The sequence below is a fragment of the Heliangelus exortis genome, chromosome 1 (assembly GCF_036169615.1).
Source record: "Heliangelus exortis chromosome 1, bHelExo1.hap1, whole genome shotgun sequence".
Taxonomy (NCBI): domain Eukaryota; kingdom Metazoa; phylum Chordata; class Aves; order Apodiformes; family Trochilidae; genus Heliangelus; species Heliangelus exortis.
In genome coordinates this window covers 63,877,099-63,897,684 of record NC_092422.1, presented here as the reverse complement: position 1 = coordinate 63,897,684, position 20,586 = coordinate 63,877,099, and the positions used below count along the sequence as shown (strand labels likewise).

At 40.6% G+C, this 20,586-nt stretch overlaps 1 protein-coding gene across 3 annotated transcripts in view; it reads right to left on the bottom strand.

Moving 5' to 3' along the window:
- AFF3 (ALF transcription elongation factor 3) overlaps positions 1-20,586 on the bottom strand; it is a 333,250-nt gene that overhangs the window by 41,194 nt on the left and 271,470 nt on the right. For all 3 annotated transcript variants that reach the window (XM_071745558.1, XM_071745568.1, XM_071745572.1), the window contains one exon: positions 7,399-7,564. In XM_071745558.1, the coding sequence (XP_071601659.1) occupies positions 7,399-7,564 (166 nt within the window). The remainder of the gene's footprint in view (positions 1-7,398; positions 7,565-20,586) is intronic.

Sequence of the window (20,586 nt, the reverse complement as noted above, 5' to 3'; positions counted from 1 at the left end):
TGATGGCCACAGGAAGGGAGGAAAACATGGCAGGGATACAGCTGAGGCTAAAGGAGGATAGCTAGCATGAAAGCTAGGGATGTGCCACCACACTACACAAAGTATTTTAAAAGCATACAAGGAGGCATACAGTGGGGAGCTGGAGGGCTAACCCGGCAATTTGTATAATCTGTCAGGTATTCATGTTATAATCCTGTGAGATCCCATGAACATTTGCTGTGTAGTGGTATTGTCAGGTGTCATTTTGTGAATGTTGTGGGGCCGTTTGTTTTTCTCTTTGTTCCTGTCACAACATGATCAAGTTATAAGAGAACATGTAAAATACAATTGTGTTTGGACAGTGAAGAAGTGGGATAATTATGATTACAAATGTAACCACAGCTCAGACAATGCTATTTCAGAACAATGTGCAAGCTTCTTTCAGGCAGTAATTTGATTGTAATAAAATGAAGAGGAAAGACAAAAGAACCCAAAAGAAATAAATGATAGAATAGATAGCCAGCCATAACCTAGCACCACAGAAGCCAATGTGTAAAGTCTAATTTCCTTAAGTGGAACCAAAAATTGATCTACTAGGCTATTGTATATGAATAATCAAAAAGATTGTCATGACCTTAATATGGTAACCATCAAGGTTCTGGAAGAAAAATTTGCTCAAGAGAGAATTTCCACAATCTCTAACTTCGAAGAGAGCTTACTTAAATTCTTATTTAAAGGAGGTGCCTGAGGGCAACACAAGTTTCCTGCATAGCCAAAGGCATCTCCAGAATCACCCACTGAGGGTTGTATTCACTCTACAGGGAGCAAAAGCTCCTAAAAGAAGCAGGAAGGTTAGACATTGGAATTTGTATGACACAAATTTTCTTTCACTCAGAAATGTCTAATTTACTCATATCGAGCTATCTAATACCTATGGGAAATTTTCTGGATTGCCTTAAGTTTATTTTTTCTTAAGCATACTCCCTAATATCTTACATGAGGAATTTCTTTCCTAAACTGTAAATCTTGAAAATATATGGGCAGCATTTCTCTTGGATGAAGATATATTTTTACAACTCTTAACTCTTTATGTAAAATAAACAGCTTTTTTTTTTTTTTCTTTTATTGCAGCTGAAAACACAGATAGTTTTATTTGGTGACATTCATTATGCACATACTGAATTTCCAAGATATATAATAAAAAGTTCAGTACACATGGAAATCTTTGTGGAAGTCTATGTATGTAAGAAAAGGAAATCCATCAGAAGCACATGGGGAAAAACGTATCTCCATCTGTTAGCATAGGCCAGAGTGAGGGCAGACTGAAAGTTTGAAAAAATCTTCCAGCTGCTCTATCACATCCTGTTCTATGCACCTTGTAATTCTTGAAAACAGCACTTCACAAAATACAGATTTCAAAGGAACACCGTAAACCAGAAGAAAACAGTGATTACCTGCTACAGTGTCATTATTTGGCAAGGTGGTACTTTCCTAGAGTGGTACTTCTGCATTTTAGGCAGAATAACTACAGTCTTGTCAGCCAGCTATGAAGTCTCATAAAAAGGATCAATAATATTGCCAGCTTCACTAATGTTGTCAGGAGTTTCAGGACACTTATTATTTTTTCTTAAAGCCTCAGCTCTCATAATCATGGACTTCAATGCACATTCAGGGTATACTTAAAAATTCAAATCCTTGTGGATGCTGAAAAAAGATGTGTCTGCTAAAAAACCCTTTAAGAAACATCTGCTAAAAGCAAAAAGCCTGCAGCCTATAAAGTACATTAAAAAAATACTGATTTAAATAATCAGAATTTCAAAACTTTTCTCAATATTTTTGGGCCCTGATATAGTTTTGGAATATTTGAGAATGTCAGTGTACATGAGTTATACCAATTCACTTTTGGAAGTAATTTATTCAACTGACTGCTCTAACTGGAAAGTATTGTACTTTGAAGTAACTTTTTAAAAAAGCAAGGTACCACATGAGAGAAAAAAACCCATGAAAGACAAGAACGAAGAGCAGGCCTGGTGAAAAAAGGAACTGAAAAATTCACTTGAAAGTTTTTGCCAGTCCATTTTACATGACCAACTGCAGCTATTTGAAGGAGAAAGAGAAAATCCTTTATTCTCCAGTCCACACCATCCCCCTGAACATTTCGCATACCATTCTATGGGAGAAAGTTGGTTTGCTCAAAGCAGGAAATATCCAGCAGCACATAAGGCTGGAAATATATAGGAATATACTCCCAGTGATCAGATAGCAGAATGGCCTCTGTCCCCTAGTTTTTGTATCATTAAAATATGCATCCCTCAAAGCCTTGCAAAGAACTGGACAGTTTTTAAATCTCCAGGGGTAAACCTGGAGGTGTCCAGAGGGGGAGCAGTAATAGTAAAAACAGTCTGCGATGAAGCTGATTTGCAATGAAATATGGGTTTGGCATGAAAATCCAAACAAGGAAACTTCACAAGACAGATAGTTTCAGATACCAACACACCACAGATGTACACATGTGCCAGGATTCATCAAGAAACAGAGGAATGTGGTACACTTCCTTAAAAACTGTGGGCGGATTAATCTGTATGACATAGACACCTATATCTGACTTCCTTCTCCAGTCAGCAGGCTACTCTTCTAGGGTGTGAAAAACTGTCTTGAAATAGATGTCTGAAATAGGCCAGATGAGCTGGGCCCTGAACATGTCTACTCCTCTGTACTGACTGTAAAGGGAAGGCTGAGGTGACAAGCAGATGTAGGTATCCACAGTACAGGTGGCCAAATTTAAGTGGGATGACTCCCACACAACGTCCCTATGTATCTCAGATCTCTTCAAGGCAAGCAGTGCAATCAGAGATGCGAGTGGCACGCACCCCAAAGAAACCTTTGGTAAAACATTTCCTAGAAGCACTTCCTGGGTAAAAGTCTGTTAAACAGTGTAAGTGTAAAAGGGTCACTCTACATTCCTTACTACAAAGAGGGGCCTGAGGTGTGGCTAATATCACAGTAAGCTTGAAGCATGATGCCCTTTTCATTGAGAGATTAGATAGACTGTAATATGTGCATGTACTCAGCCCACTGTTGGGTAAGAATTAACTATCCCACATGCTGTTGTAAACCCACATGCTAACTTACCCTTGTGGAAACTGGTTTCCACTGTCCTGCTGACAGACATTTCATTCTGGTGATTTCAAATGTGGTGCCATTTCATTGCATTCAAGGCACAGATGATGATGATGAAGAAGATGATGACTATTATTCCTACTACTACTTTATTGCAATTATTAGCACTACTGCTAGCACTTTATGAAATTAGAGCTGGAGATTCCCATGTGTTAGGCAACATACACCTATAATGTAAGAGACAGCTTTTGCCACAAAGAGTTTTCAGTAGGGAGAGTCTGGTTTGTAGTCTTTGACAAAAATAGCTCACAGGACTGCTAAAGTGCATTTATATTTTATGCAAAGGTAAAGATAGTAACTGTAGTTGGTCTAGTAGTAAAATCCCCTTTTCTTCTAAAGAAAAGAAATTGAGGTAATTGAAAGTTCTCAAAGTCAGGAAGTTGAATCATGGCTTTACTTGAGATGGGAAGCAGGAGCGTTTTGGAAAACAAAAGAGATACAGAAAACATACCTGGGGACCTTTGTCCCCAGCCCTTAGACTACAGCTCTTCTTCTTCTTTCTCCCTAATTAAATCTATCAGCTAAGAAAGGATGGGAAGGTGACAGGAGTATTCTTACCAATTGACTAGTCTGTTAGATACACACCATCTTTCTGTTTTCTGAGATAAAAGGAAGACAACCAATGCCACACAGCACACAGTGAGGGAACACTGGGGATTCACAGGCAGTGGGTCTGCAGCCACCAGTACTGATGTCCAAGCATTTGAAGGACTTGATGCACAGGGGTCAGGAGGTGGCTCTCTGCTGATGAGAGGAGAGCGTGGGGAAGAGCATAACCCTACAAACCAATTTTGACCTGGACAGTCACAATGTGGGGACTTGAAGTGAAAGAGTATAAACTGTGATGATGGAATAAGCATGGATGGAATGTACATGTGAATCCTTGAAGATGAGGAGAACACTTCAGTGGTTGTGAACTAATCAAAACAGCAGGGGCTAAAAGGACATTGCATCTGGTGTGTCAGATGTGGCTCCCAGAACAGGAACCCTTCTTCTCTCTTCTGGCCCAGTTACTCTTGACTTGCCACTGATGCTTTTTCTCATGCAATGGCTTCTCTGCTTCTCTCCCACCCTCTCCTCCCTCTAGTCCTCCCTGCACAGTGGGAATTCCCAATTGTCTAACCAGGTTCAGACTTATGAAAGGTCTGTTGGATAACTCCATAGAACAAAGAACCAACGAACCAAATTCTTAGCTTTTGAAATGTAGCTCTTCCTATGGACTTGACACCCCTGAGGTTTTTTTCTGCCATCTGAAATAATTGCAAGGACAAGATGTCATTGTTTTCCAGAGTCCTCATTTATGACATTAATTAAGGTCATGCAAAGAATTCATGACTCCAGCAAAAAAACAGGAGATAGAATCCTCAGTCCCTTGTTCATAATTCCAGGTTTGGCAGTCCACAGAACTGTAACTACTCATATTAATGTCTGAGGCACCTTAATTTGTCCACCTCGCTGAAACTAGTCTGAATGTTGTCTCCTGTTCTACCTCAGCCATTATTCTTAGTTTACTGCAGACATAAAGTGTAGACAGCTGAGCTAGTCACTACAGGCTCTAAATAGTCAAAGGAAAGAAAGAGACACTTTTAGGGTGCAATTCATCTAATCTATTTTATATGTATGCTTTACAATGAGCTGCACTCAAGGCAACTGTGTTTAGACACCTAAGAACAATCCAAAGATCTCAAAATGAGATGAGGAAAATAATACAGAAGAAATGAAGTACCTACTGAATTTCTGTATAGCCTCAAATGCAGAAGACATTCTGTCTTAGAAACAAAAAAATTGGGTATTTGCATATAATATCTCATATTATGGGGAAAAAAAAAAAAAGAATGATGGCCTCATAATGGTCTGCATATTTCCACATTAAGTCCCTCTCATCCTGGAAATATGGATACCATGCCTAGCATTGTGCTGGAGTATTCAAGTTCACTGTAGCTGAATATACAAGTTTACATGAAAGCAAAAGCAAAGCTGTATTTGCTTTTTCTATCATATAGATGAAATTCCTTTTAAGGCTAGTACTGAGATTGAGTCCACTACTTACATTTAGATGTACAGATCCTTCCATTAAGAGCTTCCAAGTCTCTTTCTCTCTCAATTTATCAGGCAAGAACATGGCATATATGTTAGAAAGGTGGCTTCACTGGGTGCATAAATGTAAGTTAATGCATTAATGCAAAACAGAGAAAACTTCCAACCAGTGAAATCACAAAAGCACCTTTCGAACTGGTGCTATCAGTCATACGATGGGCCTTGAAAAGCAGTGGCACTTGGGGGGGGAAAGCACAGACATCCTACTTCCCTGGGACACCTTGATCCTAGTCAGGTGAGGCCTATCCCATATCCCATCAACACCTATGAAAACCACTGCAGCCATCAATTTTTTGGAATAATTTACATTTTTCTGTAAGCACGTTTCATACAGCATGTCCTAGAAGGCAAACCACACAACTCTAATGCAAAGAGACAAGCAATCTGTTGGAGCAGTGCAGGAGTTTCGTGACAATGATCACTGATAACTCTGGCTCTGTACAAAAGTAGTTCCACAGATCTCGAGAGGATATGTATAAACTGCTTAAGAGGAGAAACTTCCACCACATTTCCATGACCCTCAGTCCCCTGCTCAACTTTATGAGATCCACAACCTGCCTCAGTTAATTAAATTCCTGTGTTCCATGAGGAATTGCTGCTCTCAGGTCCAAGCAGCATGAGTATCTGCCTAGACAGTAAACACTCCCCCTTTCCTGGGTACTATCCTCTGTTTATCTCATATTTTCTTCTCTCCAACAATGGTTCCTTCTCTTTGTCCCTTTTCTTCCACCTTCTGAGATCTCACTGTGGAGAGATGGAGTATGAGTTCTCTGCACTAATTCCAACAGAGAACTAGGCAGAGAGAGAGCAAGGTCTAAAAGGGTCAGATGGGAGAGCTCAGAATGGGAAATAAGACATGGGGTAGGACAGACAGGTCAACAGAGAAAGAGACACTGAAAGGAAGAGAACAGAGATGAAAGGAAAGGAAGAGAGCCAGAGAGAGAGAGACATAGGAAAAGGATAATGTGAGAGGAAAATTAATTGGAAATGGATCTGAGAGTACTGCGAGGAAAAGACAGAAAGCAAGATAAGTGTTAAACAAGGAACCTGAGAAAAATGTATTGAGGATGTTTTGGCAAGTGCTGCATTTTGCCTGATAGGAAACATGGCCCCACAAAACTGAGCAAAAGATAAGGAAAGGCTTGCTGGTTATTCAGTATAATTTTTCTGATTGAGAGGCTGGGTAAGGCACAGTTTCGAGGGGATAAGTTTGGTGATTCGGTGCTTTATGTTGAGTAGGAAAAAACGCTGACTGTATTTCATGTATATTTACAATCTTGCTGCCAGATTTTTGAATATTTTTACATACATTAACGTGTGCAATGTGGTTGTGGAGTTCATGGTTTTATAGTAAAGGTGTGTATTGACGAAACCATGTCAAAACGGCAACCCTGGTAGAAAAGTAGAGCAGGGAAAGCAGCATTGCCTTGTCCATGGAGCACTCTGCTGAGGAGGGAGCAGAAGGTGGCATAGCTCTAGCATATTAATTACAATTTGGCTAGGGCTTGTCTGCGTGTGGAAATTTTCAGTACTGACCTTCCAGGTGACAAGTTTGGGATTAATACTTTGCACCATTAGTAACTCAGTTTAGTCCATTTTGGAGGCAGATTAAAATAAGTAACACAAAGGCATCAGTAGCAGAAAATAAATCACCTGAAGAGTGAAGTGAGGGAAGCACATAAGTGAAAACCAACTTTTTTTGCCTTAAAAATCCACCCTCAGTCTGATTTTACAATAGCTTCCCTGTGTAGAGAAGCCTTTAGTTCCCTTGCAGTGCTGGAAGCCCACATTAGAACTTACTCACTATGCAAGCCATTGCTGTGGAGGCAGAGTTGCATAGAACTTCAGGCAAGCTGTGAGCCTTGCAAGGTGCTCCACTCATCTCCGATTTGAGGAAAATATCACAGGGCTATTACATTGTTCATTTTTGTTTCAAAAGCTTTAATCTGCCCCAGGATCCCCTGCCACTTGCATTTCATAGCATGCCAGGAGGAGGATCCCTGGGCCTTTTTTTTTTATTTTTTTTTTTTTTTTGCGTGTGCGTCTCCCCACAGCCTCCCTGCGTTGTCTTGGCTGGAAAAAGGTCTGAGTGGGTGTAATAACAGATTGCCACCCTAAATCATAAAGAGCAGAAGCCCTTACCTCTGGGCTGGAATAATGTGAGGGCTTGCTGCCGTCACTCTCACTGGAGCTGCTTTCAGTCTCTGAGTCAGACTCTGAGCTGGTCTCGGATTCACTGGAGCTGCTGCTGCTCGACCCCTTGCTGGAGAGTCCTGAGGCTCGGGCGTTTGACTGCGGCACCACCAGGCTGCCAGCCCCCCACACAACCCGTCGAGGAGAGGGGAGGGAAGAGAAGAAAACAAGAACATAAGAAAAACCACATGTAAAACCCACAGTGTTGTAGGGAGCATGCTGATCCAAATGCCTGGGAGCTTGTCTCTGCTGATGAGGGATGGTGAAGTGAGTTCAATGCTACGTTATTATAACTGGGAGAAAAATATGGGGTTACTCTCACATCCACTTAAATACATAGCCTTTGCCATCTCTTCTTCATCTGAAGGAGTGTCAAGTTGTCACTTCAGTTTGTCTCTTTTTTCCCATTCAACAGACATTTTAGGATATATTAAAAATATAAAACATTAAAAAACGGAGTATAGAAAGACGGTCTTACAGTGTCTAATGAATACTCTGCACAGAGGTGAAAGCAGGAGATGAAAAAGGTGAGCAGTTAAGAAGCAGAGTTGAACTCCACAGTACCAGTCATTTATAAGTAGTTATAGCAATAACGATAATAATAACAATAATAATACATCCTGACTGGAGCTTCTGACCCCCATGTTTTATTCTGCACACTTCCTCACCTACCCGTAAATGATGTGGTTACCTGTATATACCATCTTGATATTGGCAACTGTAAGATCTAAGACTCTGATCCTGCAAAAACTTGAAGAGCTGAGGCTTGGTTTTTTGCATGTCAGCAGTGCAGTGCTGTCAGCAGAGCTACTTGCCTCCTTTAAAGTTATGTTTCCATGCAAGTATTTGTATTATCAGGCCTGACAGCAGAAGAAATGTATACTTTCCTGAAATAGTTGACCATGCATATTAAAAAAATCACAGTCATAAAGACTTGAGTGTGAAATGTCCTATTAAGTCATCCAGCTTATTCCCCAGGCAATGGAATATTGTTCCCGATAGCAGGGTGCATTTTCTAGTGAGTTGTTCAATTTGATTTTAAATGACTTGAATGCAGCTTTTACTTTTACCCCTGGGAAACTTCTTTGCAAACTAACCCAAATTCCACTGTCTGAATTTTCTCCCTACATTCAACCTGAAGTTGCCCTTTTAAAATTTATTGTTGTTACTTATTATTTCATCCTAATAGTTACTATGATAAATTATCCTCCTCCCTTTTTGCTTTCACATATTTGCAGACTTTTTTCCTGCCCTACTTCAGTCATCTTTCAGACAAGGCCTTACACATTTACATCTTCTGATCTTTCTTCATAAGTCATTATCTCCAGGGATATGGGATCATTTTTATGGCTCTTTTCTGAACTCATTCCAATTTGTCTATATCTCTCTGATAACAGGATGCCCAAAACAGAGAGCAGCATTATAGATGGGTTCTCACAAGAGTCCTACAATGAAGGGCTATTACCTTCCTGCTCCTTGATGCGTGGCTTCTGTAAACATATACCCAAGCTGTGATGGAATATATAGTCCATTAACACTCCTACATCTCTTTCAACACTGCTTTCTCCAGAATTCCTCCACTGATAGCTACATTTTAGATTATTTTCTTCCAGAGAGATTAGCTTGCTTTTTTTAATGCACACCAGATCTCATTTTCTTCTTTACTGCACCATGCTTCTAGCTCCTTTTGATTTATTTCCCTGCCCTCGGAGGTGTCTGCAGCAACTTCTAATTTAGTATCAAATACAAACTTAATTAAATGGCTATTCACTTCCTTTTCCAGATCATTAATGAGACTGTTAAATAAACCCCATATGAAACACACCGGTACCCTAATAACCATCCCTTCCCAACTCTCTTCAACAGTGTTTATCATTACCCTTGTTTATGCTCCATCAGTCCAATATTGTGGCTAATGCGATGTGATCTCAGAGATGCATTTTGTGAGAAATAATATCTAATAATTAATTACAGTTCTGCTACATTGCACCTAATGGATTGTCTTTACCTGCTAATGGTGCATTTCATTCTGGAAAACTGGTACCTGACATAAGCCATAGATGACAGGCAATTTCTGGGGCTTTGAAAAGAGGCCAGGCCATCAGAGATGCAGTTTCAACTTCACGATTCCCCACGGCTGCACAATTCCTGGCACTCTCCCCGCTTCCCCTAACACATGCCAGCCTTTCCCTGCTGGAAAGCCTGTCTTGCACAAGCCAGTACTCCCACCAAACCACCCTTACTTGCAGCATTACCATTGCCTTTTGCTAGGAAGCATTTTGCCCATGGCCTTCTTGCTCCAGAGACTTTCTGGCTACTCGGGGAATTGTGCCACTGTTGGAGAGCTTTCTGCACTGCTGGAGTAACAGCCAGGCAATGCAGAATACCTCACCTGTGATCTTGCTTTACTAATTAAAGCAACGAAAATAAACAGGAGAGGGACGACCTGACATCCATTAATATTTTTGAGCTTTATTTCCATTCTTGTAACCCTTGTGTGGTAGAAAGAGCCAAGAGCAAAGCTCATGCTCCAGCTCGGTGCTACATGCATCTTTGCAGAAGTGCCTGCCAAATATTGGGAAGCAAAAGGTTTGTCATCATACATGGGCATTAAGTGTACCAATTGCAATGAGTGCCTTTAAAAACTCACCCTCTGCTATTTTTATTGCTGTTCATGATGTCCCTTTGTCTAGCCAGGTAGGTGTGGTAAATACAGGAATTTTAGGCAGCCATTTGTATAACAACATTAAGGCACAGAAGTGCCTGAAACACAAACAGCTTATAAGCTTGTAAAAATTTTCCTTCTCTGAGAAGGAAAATTGAAGTTTTGTGCACTGCTTTGGACGATGCAATTTTCCACTTGTACAGGTTGCCCAGTAAACTCTAGATGTAAGTTGCTTATTTATATTTACAGGTTACAGTTGATCCTTTGCTACTAAAATAGCGAGAGCTATATAAAGGCAATTATAAGAGTTTTCTGCTTTTGATTTTTTTCTTTCTTCTTCCTTTTTTTTTTTTTTTTTTTTTTTCCTTTTTCCCTAAGGGAATATGAAAAAGTAACTGCTTTTTCTGACAGTGTAGCTTAGTGAATGCTTTTGACAGTGTCTGACTCAGAGGGGTTTCCAGTCCTCTCCACAACAGTATTGTGACTGTTGCCTGTAAAGTTCTTCAACATCACAAAACATCTGCACATTTATGTCCTGACCCTAGTGACTGTGGTTTTAATTTTTAAATCATCATTTTTGTTTGGCATTGACTGAAGTATTCAGTATTGCTATATAGGGGATGAGGGAGAAAAACCCCACAGTAATATTTCTTTCCTGTTGTGACATGAAATGTTTTTCTAGGCTGCTGAAGAGAAATTGTTACTATAGCCATAGATATAAAATATAACTGTTGGACTCTTCACAAACATCTGGAAATCTATGTCTGCTGCTCTAATGGTAGCCAATATACTACAAAAATATAACATTACAATATTTTACAATCTATGCTGATACTGTTGAAGTCTTCTGTCCCCCTTCTACCTTTTCCATTTTTAAACATAGCATATTCATAAAAATATCCTCATTATTATAATATAGTGACCAGGATGAAAACAGTTACAGGTTTCTTCATGCATTCGTATAAAAAACAACCATTATTTTAAATTGGCAGCTTCCATTTTGGAATGTTCTTTCTAAAGTATGTAAGCAAGATCATGCAATCAAAATAAAAGACCAATTTACATTTTAATGACACATATGCACAAAACATTCACGCATATTTTGCTACTGGCTTATGCCCCAGAGTTAATTACTACATCATAGAAATTATACTTTTATTTTAAGCAATTAAATAACAATTTGGGTAAGAACCACTTTTCCTTAAAGCCCTTGATCAGAATGTGCACTCTCTGACATAAGAGAGTAAATGCCTTGTAAAGTTGCCAGAACTTTAGTAAAAAAGCTCATTTAACAATGAACACACCATCTGAAGTTTCAAATCAGACATCTCTCATCATCCTGGCTACATGAGACTTGGGCATCTACACACCTCCAACAGCCTGTTTTCCTGCACTGCCTATTGGACAAGTCACTCTCCTCTGAAAAACTGCTACATCCCTTCTAGCCTCAATTTTTCTCAGATGTGCAGGTTCAGAAACAGTGATTTGAGGAGATTAATTCTTATTCTCCACTCATTTGTGATCCAAAAAATTGAAAGGTGGGGCCATCTCAATCCCTGGAGAAGCTTGAGAGATTAGGTGCCATGAAACCTGTTATTAGCTCCATTAGACCTGCATGGGCATAGCCATGAGCAGCCTTCAACAGCCCCAAGGTGGTTTAAACACTTGCATGGGAAGGTGTTGGCATTTGCTGTTGAGTTAGTGGAGAGAGATTCCCAAATCAGACTGCATCAGTGGCCCTCAGGAGACCTCTTGAGGTTAATCCTGCTGTTCTGGGACCTGCTCTATGCTTCATATGAAGCTGCTGGTTACAGCTGCACCCCTTTCCATGACAATAAATCGTGGCATTCAGCACTGGCCACAAGAAGTTCCCAGGCAGCATTTGCTGCATTACAGGAATTCAGTCTCAGTGTTTCAAAGACAGACAGCATGGTGCCTTATCAAGGTACAAATAAAACAGATGCAGTTCTCTAGGAAACTGCAAGTATTAGGTAACAACATTAAATGGATTCAAAAGAGAAAAAATCCCTCCTATGCTGAAGAATTTGTGATTCCAATTTTTAACTGCCTTATGATATGAAGAAACTTTCTACCTACTTTGCATGGGTATGAATTATTATCAAGAATGCAAAGCAAGGGAGAGTCAGGCCTTGAATAACAGACTGTCCTTAGAAAACAGATCAGAGTGAGCCTCTGAAATACTTTTCCAGCTAAAACAAAGGCAACACAAAAGCTCATACTTCATATTTTGGAGTCCAGTTGGTCTGTGTAATTTCACTTTGCAAGAACTGTATCCAGAGACTTCTTATCAGAAAGTTCAGTAAAGCTATCAGACACTATCTGCTGTATTTGCTTTTGTGCCTAGAGATGGGTGAATATTTAGCCAGTGTCATCTACATAGCTGTGATCATCTAAACTATTTTTCTTCTACATCTACATCTCACTGCATGGTACCATCTGTGAAGCACTGTGGGACTACCAGTGGCTCCAGCTCCCCACAGGAAAGAGGAATGCAACAATTAGTGTGAAGAGCTGACTTGAATAAACAAATGACACTGTTGGGGATCATATCGTCAACACTGAAAGGTAAACACAGAGAAGGTGATCTGAATTTGTAGATGTCACAAATGTTTGAGAAAATCCTAAGAAAGGCTGTATGAATGCTTGAGCTATTTGAAATACCCAGAAGATCTATCACTGTCTGGAAGATCAAGGCCAACTGTGGAAAAACAATACCCTGAAACAGACACCAGTCCCTTGGCTGGCATAAACTATCATAGCTCCATTGACTTCAATTAGGCTGCACTGATTTAAATCAAACAGTAAATCTTACCAGGACTCTGAAATGATATTTCAAACCCAGTGCTGAAAACATATTCTGTGGTTTAAAGGATCTCTGTTGGCTGAGTCCCTATTTTTATTCCACATTAAAGTATCTGAAACAACCACTTCCTTCTTTCTTTGAAGCCAACCTAAAACCGAGCAAAGATCTTTTACGGAAAACTATTCCTTTGTTGCGAGAACCAAATTCCACATGGTGCTTCCTCAAAGCTGAGAACATTGTGCCAAGATCTGTATAATCATCTCTGCTGCCTGGCACTGAAGATATTGCATATCTCCCATGCACACAGTGGGGAATTCCTGTGTCCGTAATTGTGAATGAATCACAGAGGCAATGGAAATGCCCACTTCTTGCTGCTGCCCCTGTGAATTTTCAAATTCCATTTCATCGAAGGTATCTGAAGCACACTTACCATGGGGGTCTATCTGGACTTGCAGATGAGGTCATGCCAATATTGTAACAGAACATAAGGAGGTATTTTCTGAGGCAACTGTAGAATGCCAAGAAATAGCACCATAAGGATAGCCTACAGTACGAATGTGGATGTTGCCCATTTGTTTCAAGCCAAAATCATGCTGAGAAAAGGGAGATGACATAATAAACTCTAGAATATGCCCCTGCTTGAGGACAGCCAGCTAGCTCTATGGTTTAAAATACAAAGGCTGGTTCTGTACTTAGCATACAAAAAAGATTATAAGGAGCCCCTGCTGTGATTCTAGCTGTGCCATGTCGAGTCTGAATGAAGAAATCAGTAGACTCTTCTAGGGCTCCAGTCACACGTAGGAATGACTGAACTTTCCTGCCTTCAGTGTGCTAGGAGATCTCCTTTAAAAAGCATTTGGATGTCCTTCCTCTGAACACAGTACAAAAATTACTCAAATTTATGGTTTTGTACCTTTGCTAACTGAAAGGATGAAACCAATTAACTGTCTGAGTTCTTTACAGTTACCTATTGTGAAAAGCTATCATTCATTAACCAAAAAAAGAAGCTCACCCTGCCCTGGTTGGCCATTTAGTCCTGAACGCCAAAAAAAAAAAAAAAAAAAAAAAAAAAGGCTGGGCACTTCCCTTTCTCCAGGTAAACGATTTCCCAGGATTCTGTTAATATCTCTAGGAAACAGAGAAATGTTTTCATACCTCATTCCTATAATGCATGAGGTATAAAACAGGAGTCATGATGAGTGAGAGTCCTGGAGGTTGTTTGGCTTGTCACAATACATAATGTTTCTGTGAAAGCTCTGCATTACCTTAGCTGCACCACCTTTGCACAGCACAACTCATAAAGCACAGCTGCCAAGAACAGAGTTCATCGACTCCACCTATATTTTAGCACTGTCCTTGGGAGTTGCTTAAATAGTTTGTGCTGACAAGACTACAAGTATCATCCAATAATGCAACCCTAAAGTCAGTCAGGTCTCTTCAGAGTCAGGTGTGTCCTCTGTGACTTCAGCTTAATTGCCAGAATAGTCACCAAAATAAAACAATCTGATAGGAAAGGCTGCTTTGAAAAAACAAGCTATGACTCTCATAGACACACACATACAGAAAAAGCCCTCAAGGAAATTCAGTCTGGCAAGGGAGCATCTACCTAAGGCCTGGCTGATACAAGAAGCAGCAGATTCACAGCTCCCACCTTGAAGGAATATGGTAGCAATGAAGAAAAGCACTTCAAAAACACTTGGCTAAAAATACTCTGTGAAAATAAAATGCTACCTAACAATTAATAGGGACATCTCTGAATAAATAGCTCTATCAGACGGAGCCTGTGCTGCGGTACCTGAGATGAAAGGGTCCAATAGACCTGGAGCAGCATTAGTGAGGGGATGAAGTGATTAGTCAGGAGGCTGACAGCTGGGCTAGGAACCTGGTGCCAGATTCCAGTGTATGCTTTCCACTGCTGCCAAGTGGTTGCTTGTCGCTCCAGATAAATGGAGCATCAGCAGTGTTTTATTTGACCTGCTCGCAAGAAAAATAAAGCAACTCTGACTTCATCTGCGTGTTTGTCGTTGACCTTGCATCAGCTGAATATGAGCAGAGAGATTCTCTGGTCTGGGAAAGTTAACTGTTTAGCAGAAGGGAAGCCATAGAGGGTTTTTACTTTGGTACTACAATTAAAGTCTCAATGGCTACAAGTACGGCGACTTAAAAAGTGACAGGCACAGCCTATGTATACTATGAACACCTTGGAATGTGTCCTTGAACAAATGGCTTGGAGAATGATGAACAGTTCAGAGAATAGTCTGTGAACAGCCACCTTCCTGCCTCCAGTGTGAAACCAGGAAAACATTTCTACAGACTTCTTTTTTGAAGAGGAAGCAGAAAGAAATTGTAAGTGGACAAAGCTGTTGAGAAGATTCAGTCAGACAACACTGCTTTTGATTTCCCTCTTAGACCAAGGCCAATGGCTTTTGTGTGTTTTCCTTGGTATATACCCCAGAAGTTTTGTTTTCTTCCCTTTCCTTCATCTATTTGGTCATGTTAGTAACTTCCTATTTCAAATCCCCTCTGCTGTCTGGAGGATGCCAGCTTCTGCTGCTGGGTGGAAATAAGATACAGTGTCTTTGAATTGCATGTCTGAAAGGAAATGTAGAACACACACTTTTTTTGACCTTTAATGTCTCGATGTGTGACAATTTGCCTTCATGGTGGCTAAAGTGGTACAGCCATACTCCAGAAGCAGCATTACTCAAAGGACTCTCTTGAGAAATATGCCCTTTAGTCTTCTGCTCTAGGAATCTAGCCTTTACATCAGATCTTTTCTTCTTTTTTTCTTTTCACTCCAAAAGGCCCAGGGGAGGAGAGAAAAACCTAGACAGACACTGCAAGAAGGAAAAAGGACTCCTTTGAACACTTTTAGATGTACAGTACTAGTGGCTCAGTCTCTTGTCAGACCTCATTTTTCTGCACAGAGCAATACTGAAGCTTTGGATGTCCTTCTGGTACTCAATGATTCCTTATATGAACCAAGTGCATTCTTCTGGATCCCATTATTTTCCAATCTTTCTTTTCCACCTGTCTCTCCTCCTCTCCTCACTTTGAGGAAGTTCCTTTCCTGGCAGCATCAGGAGTTGCTGCATACATTTGCCAACAGTCTCCAGAGAGCATGAGTTCATTTGCCCAGGGGGGACCAGATTACTTAGGTTCCCTGAAGATGGTAAATATCACTAGGGGTGAGCTCTATTCCATTTCCCTTGACATGAATAAAAAACATGCCTGCAGTTTGTTGGTTTGCCTGCTAAGTCACATACGGAACAGTGGCTCAGGGCTCAGCTATCAGAAGGTTTTGTTAGAGTATGAAAGATGTCATGAGGCTTCACACTAGTGTTTTTGGTCATGGGAAAGCACTAAGATGCTGAATCTTACCATCTGAAGAATGATTTCTGGACCAATGACCTTTCAAGAGAGAGGGAGAGCTCCTCAGGGCTCCCTTTTTCAAAAAAACTTCATGGCCCACATGACAGTAGGAAAGGAGATTCTTGTGTTTCAGCCGAATAAAAAAATTGGGAAGTTACACCCGAAGTCAATGAAAATAGGAAGAAAAGCATGAATTCAGTGAGGGGTAATGGAAATACAGAGTGTAAAGAGTGACAGGGATGAAGGATTGTTTTTAAGTCAGCTGGCAGGAGGTCACCTGGAGACCTTAACCAAGACAGTTTTCTGACTTTATGAACGAATAAGTCATCTGACTTGTACAGTCAGGATTTCCACCTGTTGTGAAGGGCTTAAAAAAACTACTAAAAAAGACTGTAGCTGAGTTAAATCAAGGTGGAATTGAACCCGCTGAACCCGCTTGGTCAGATCTTGATACAGTTGGACAGTGAGGTAGAGGACAGTGGGTTTGTAGGCATAAAGTTTTTCTGCCTTTAAGTTACAAGGGAACTAACTACTGCCTAACTTCAGCACTCAAACATGCCCTCTGGATCTTCTTGCCTCTCCTGATTGACTACAGAGAACCTGGGATCCTCGGGGTCTGTTAAACAGTATGCCTGGTGTGCCCAACATTGTGTCCATAGTGATCTTAATGGGAAGCAAGGGAGGTTAAGGTCAGACTCCCCTTCATAATTTCCCTTTCAGAATTCAGTCAACTCTCCACTTGTCCTAAAGACTGTGGGTGGGACACAAGATAAAGACATATATCCACTCCCAACTCAGTATTCCACTGTTTCATGACAGCACTAGCAAAAGCTGATCCCTTACCAGACTCAATGATATCACTACTCCCCATCTCAGGAATAGATCCTCCACTAACTTTCTGAAGGTGATTCCGGCAGCTTGGTCTTTGGTGGGATAGGCTTCCTCCCACTGGGAGAGATATTGCAAAGATAAAGGTAGTTAAGCACCAGAACAGATGAATGAAGATGTGGAACATCAGTCATGGTAGTTTCAAAAACTAGGTTAGGCAGAGATGTGTCCAGAAGGGTTTAGGCACTATTGATCTTGTCTAAGTACAAGAAAAGAGATCAGATGAGCTTGGATTTCTGTGGGTAAAACTACAGATGAGGTTGCTAAAGAGCACACATTCTGTGCTTTCAGGTCAAATGACAAAGAAAAAGGTCAAAAAAAGGCATCAAGTACGCAGGTACCAGAACCGTCATAGCAAGGAGTATTGCAAAATGTTCTCTGGGAAGTGTAGAGTGGCATTAATTTGTCATCTTCAAAATGTCTCATCAGGAGAATTTGATTCTGACCATTTCCCTGGAAATTAACCTGGGTGTTGCTTTTGTCTCATTTATTTCCTAAAGCATGAAGTACAGCTGTATTTCTGTCTAAGAAAACAGCATTTTTTGCTCATGAGCGACAGCTTCATCAAGCCACATGAGACAACCACTGCAGAGCACAGGAAGAAAAATCCTTGTCTGCTTTGTCCCGCCATCACCTCATTTCAGAGTTACTGCTAACACAGCTCATGTTGGGGCTGGCCATCTACACAGACAGCCTTCTGTAATTTCTAGACACAGCTGTACCTTGCTTCAGCACAGCCATCTTCTGCCCCAGTCAGCAGGGCCCTGGGCACGGTTCTGCCTTGCAAGACCTCTGGCTGAGCTCTGAGAGTCCAAATACAGATGAACTTGTGCAGATAAAATTACTAACTACCATAATGGCTGTCCAAATGGGTACAATAAATTTCAGTGTGAGACAAACTCTCTCAGGTTTTACTGACTCTTAATGCTGCTGCTGCCAGCTTTAGTGTTACTCTTTGACTCAAGCCATATTCTGTTGTCTCCCAAAGGTCTTTTTGGCCCGTCAGCTCTAATCAATATGCTGCCTTGAGAAGGAGCTTGTTTTAAGTAGGTTTGCTCACCATAAAGAACCTTATAAAGAAAATTTGACTTCTACTCCTTGTCAGCACATATCACTCCCTATGCAGAGCAGCATTTAGACGGTTTGCTAGTTGAATCCAAGCACTCTCTTTTATATGTTTCAAGAAATGACAAATGCCTGGAAAAAAATGCATAGTTGTTCTGAAGAAGATATTAGGAATGGAAAAGAAGATATCAGGAATGGAAAGCAGAAGAGCTAATAAAGCCCAGAACCATAGCAGAGAGGATGTTAAAAGCTAATTAGTTTGAGATTATTTGAAGACTTGTAAAAGATTCTTCTGTTCTCCTTTCTGATTTAAACAGCCTGTTCTCCAGCAACATGCAAAACTATTTTAATATATTTTTAGAAAGAGTTGCCCAGAATATGCTGTTCACCTATAATCAACATACTAGCTCAAAATAAAAGATTTAAAAAATCAATTTCTAGCTCTTGAGTATTTGCCTGTGGTGAAGCCTTAGGTTTCCAGTGATCTGAGACACTGGGAAAAAACTTCTCTCATTCTGACCAGGTTCAGATTCATGACTTCTTATTCTGGCTTAGTAGCATTGCAGTGTACAAGTTGAACTCAAGTATCCAGAAGTGTTCCTGAAAAGCAAGAGTGATCTGTCTGGTGAGGGTGTCAGGACCTGGCTCACTATAACCCAGCAACACAGTGTGCTGTGTTGATGAACACAGCATGATACTTGGTGAAGGATTTTAAAATAGTGATCAACCCCTACTAGTAACCTTTTCTATGCCTTTCTCAGGTATAATGTGGTCTGTGGAAAACAATGAGTATGCATGATAAGCACAGATATATAAGTCTACCTTAAGAAAGTTATGTAATTTACAATTAAAAGGACAAACCAAATGTGAATTGCATCCTTTGGTGAGATGTCATCCATGGAAACCAAACTTGAGGCTTGTTCATGCACATACAGATAATGAGAGAAGGCAGAAATAAATTAAAAAGTAGAATGTGCTACCAATGTGTCTGGACTCAGTGGCTCCCCAGCTGCATCCTCCTGCCGGATGTTATCAGTCTTTTATATCTGTGAAATGTGCTACCAAGTAATATGAAAAACCTAGAACATTTTAATAATAATAATAATAAAAAATGTCTTACATCATGCTGTGTCCTGATGTAGTTAAACTTATATCTTCCAATATACCTTTCAATCTACATCTCCTATGTTTTGCTCATGAGTTCATCAATTCCCATATATTATTTTTTTAGGTTTCTTACGATATTACATTATCACTAAGGCATGCCTTTGCCCATTCTTCAATGCATCTTTTGTTCTCCCTGCCTCTCCCAGTGAGGCAGAAAGGAAATACACACAGGATAGTGGGGAGAGGGCATGGGAACAGGGAGAAATACCTCACCAGTGTTGCTTCTCCCTCCCAGTGCCACAACAAGCTGTTGCTCCTTTCTTCCTCTCTCTGCCCACAGGCTAATAGCTCCCTTCTGGCACTCTGATCTCACTGTATGTAGTATCTCAAACACCCTTCTGCCTGCCTGGGGTCCTGCATGGTCTAGGATGTGTTGAGTGAAGCAGTGGGCCTCAGAATTCTGAGTTTGATTTTACATCTAGCAGTGCAATCCTGCAGGGAGACAGTTAAAAGCGTAGGAGTCAACATGTGCTGCTGCTAGGAGTTCAGTGCCTGCTGTGAGGATGTAAATTCAGTATTTCTTTAAAAAGTGTATCAGGTCACCTGTCTGCAGCTGAGAAACAGCTGGGGGAAAGCAGGAGATGCTGCACAAAAGCTCTGCAGAGAAGAGGAGACAGACAGATAGGTTTCCAGGAGAATATGATTTTCCATAGTCAGTGAAGCAAGAAGGTAACTATGGTTATTTTTTACCACCCCAACGTGACTCTAAACCCTGCTAGACAAGCCTCAGCTTGGGGAGAAAGATCAAGTGTTGGGTCTTTGCCATTAGCTTAGGCACCAGGGAAAAGGGCTAGATGACTTTGTTGATAACTAGCTTGAAGACCCCAGCAGGCCTTCAGACAGTTTTATTAATCATAAAAGTCATTAAAAATAGCCAATTCCTTAGGGGCAAGGAAAAAACAAAACCTTGGAAGAATGAATCACAGCAGGCATCTCCCAATCCTAAGAGCACTCTGTTTGCATTCTGTGAACTGAAAGGGAATACTTAGGAGTGAAACTTCCAAGCAATATAACCAAATACTTTCTTAAGGAAGGGGCAAGCACTTTCTTAGGGGCTTTGCAACAAGGAAAGATATGGATGGGCTTTGTGTACAGCTCAGAGGAACTGAACTTTCAGACAGCTGACTATGAGGTTTGCATGCCACATCCAGAGACA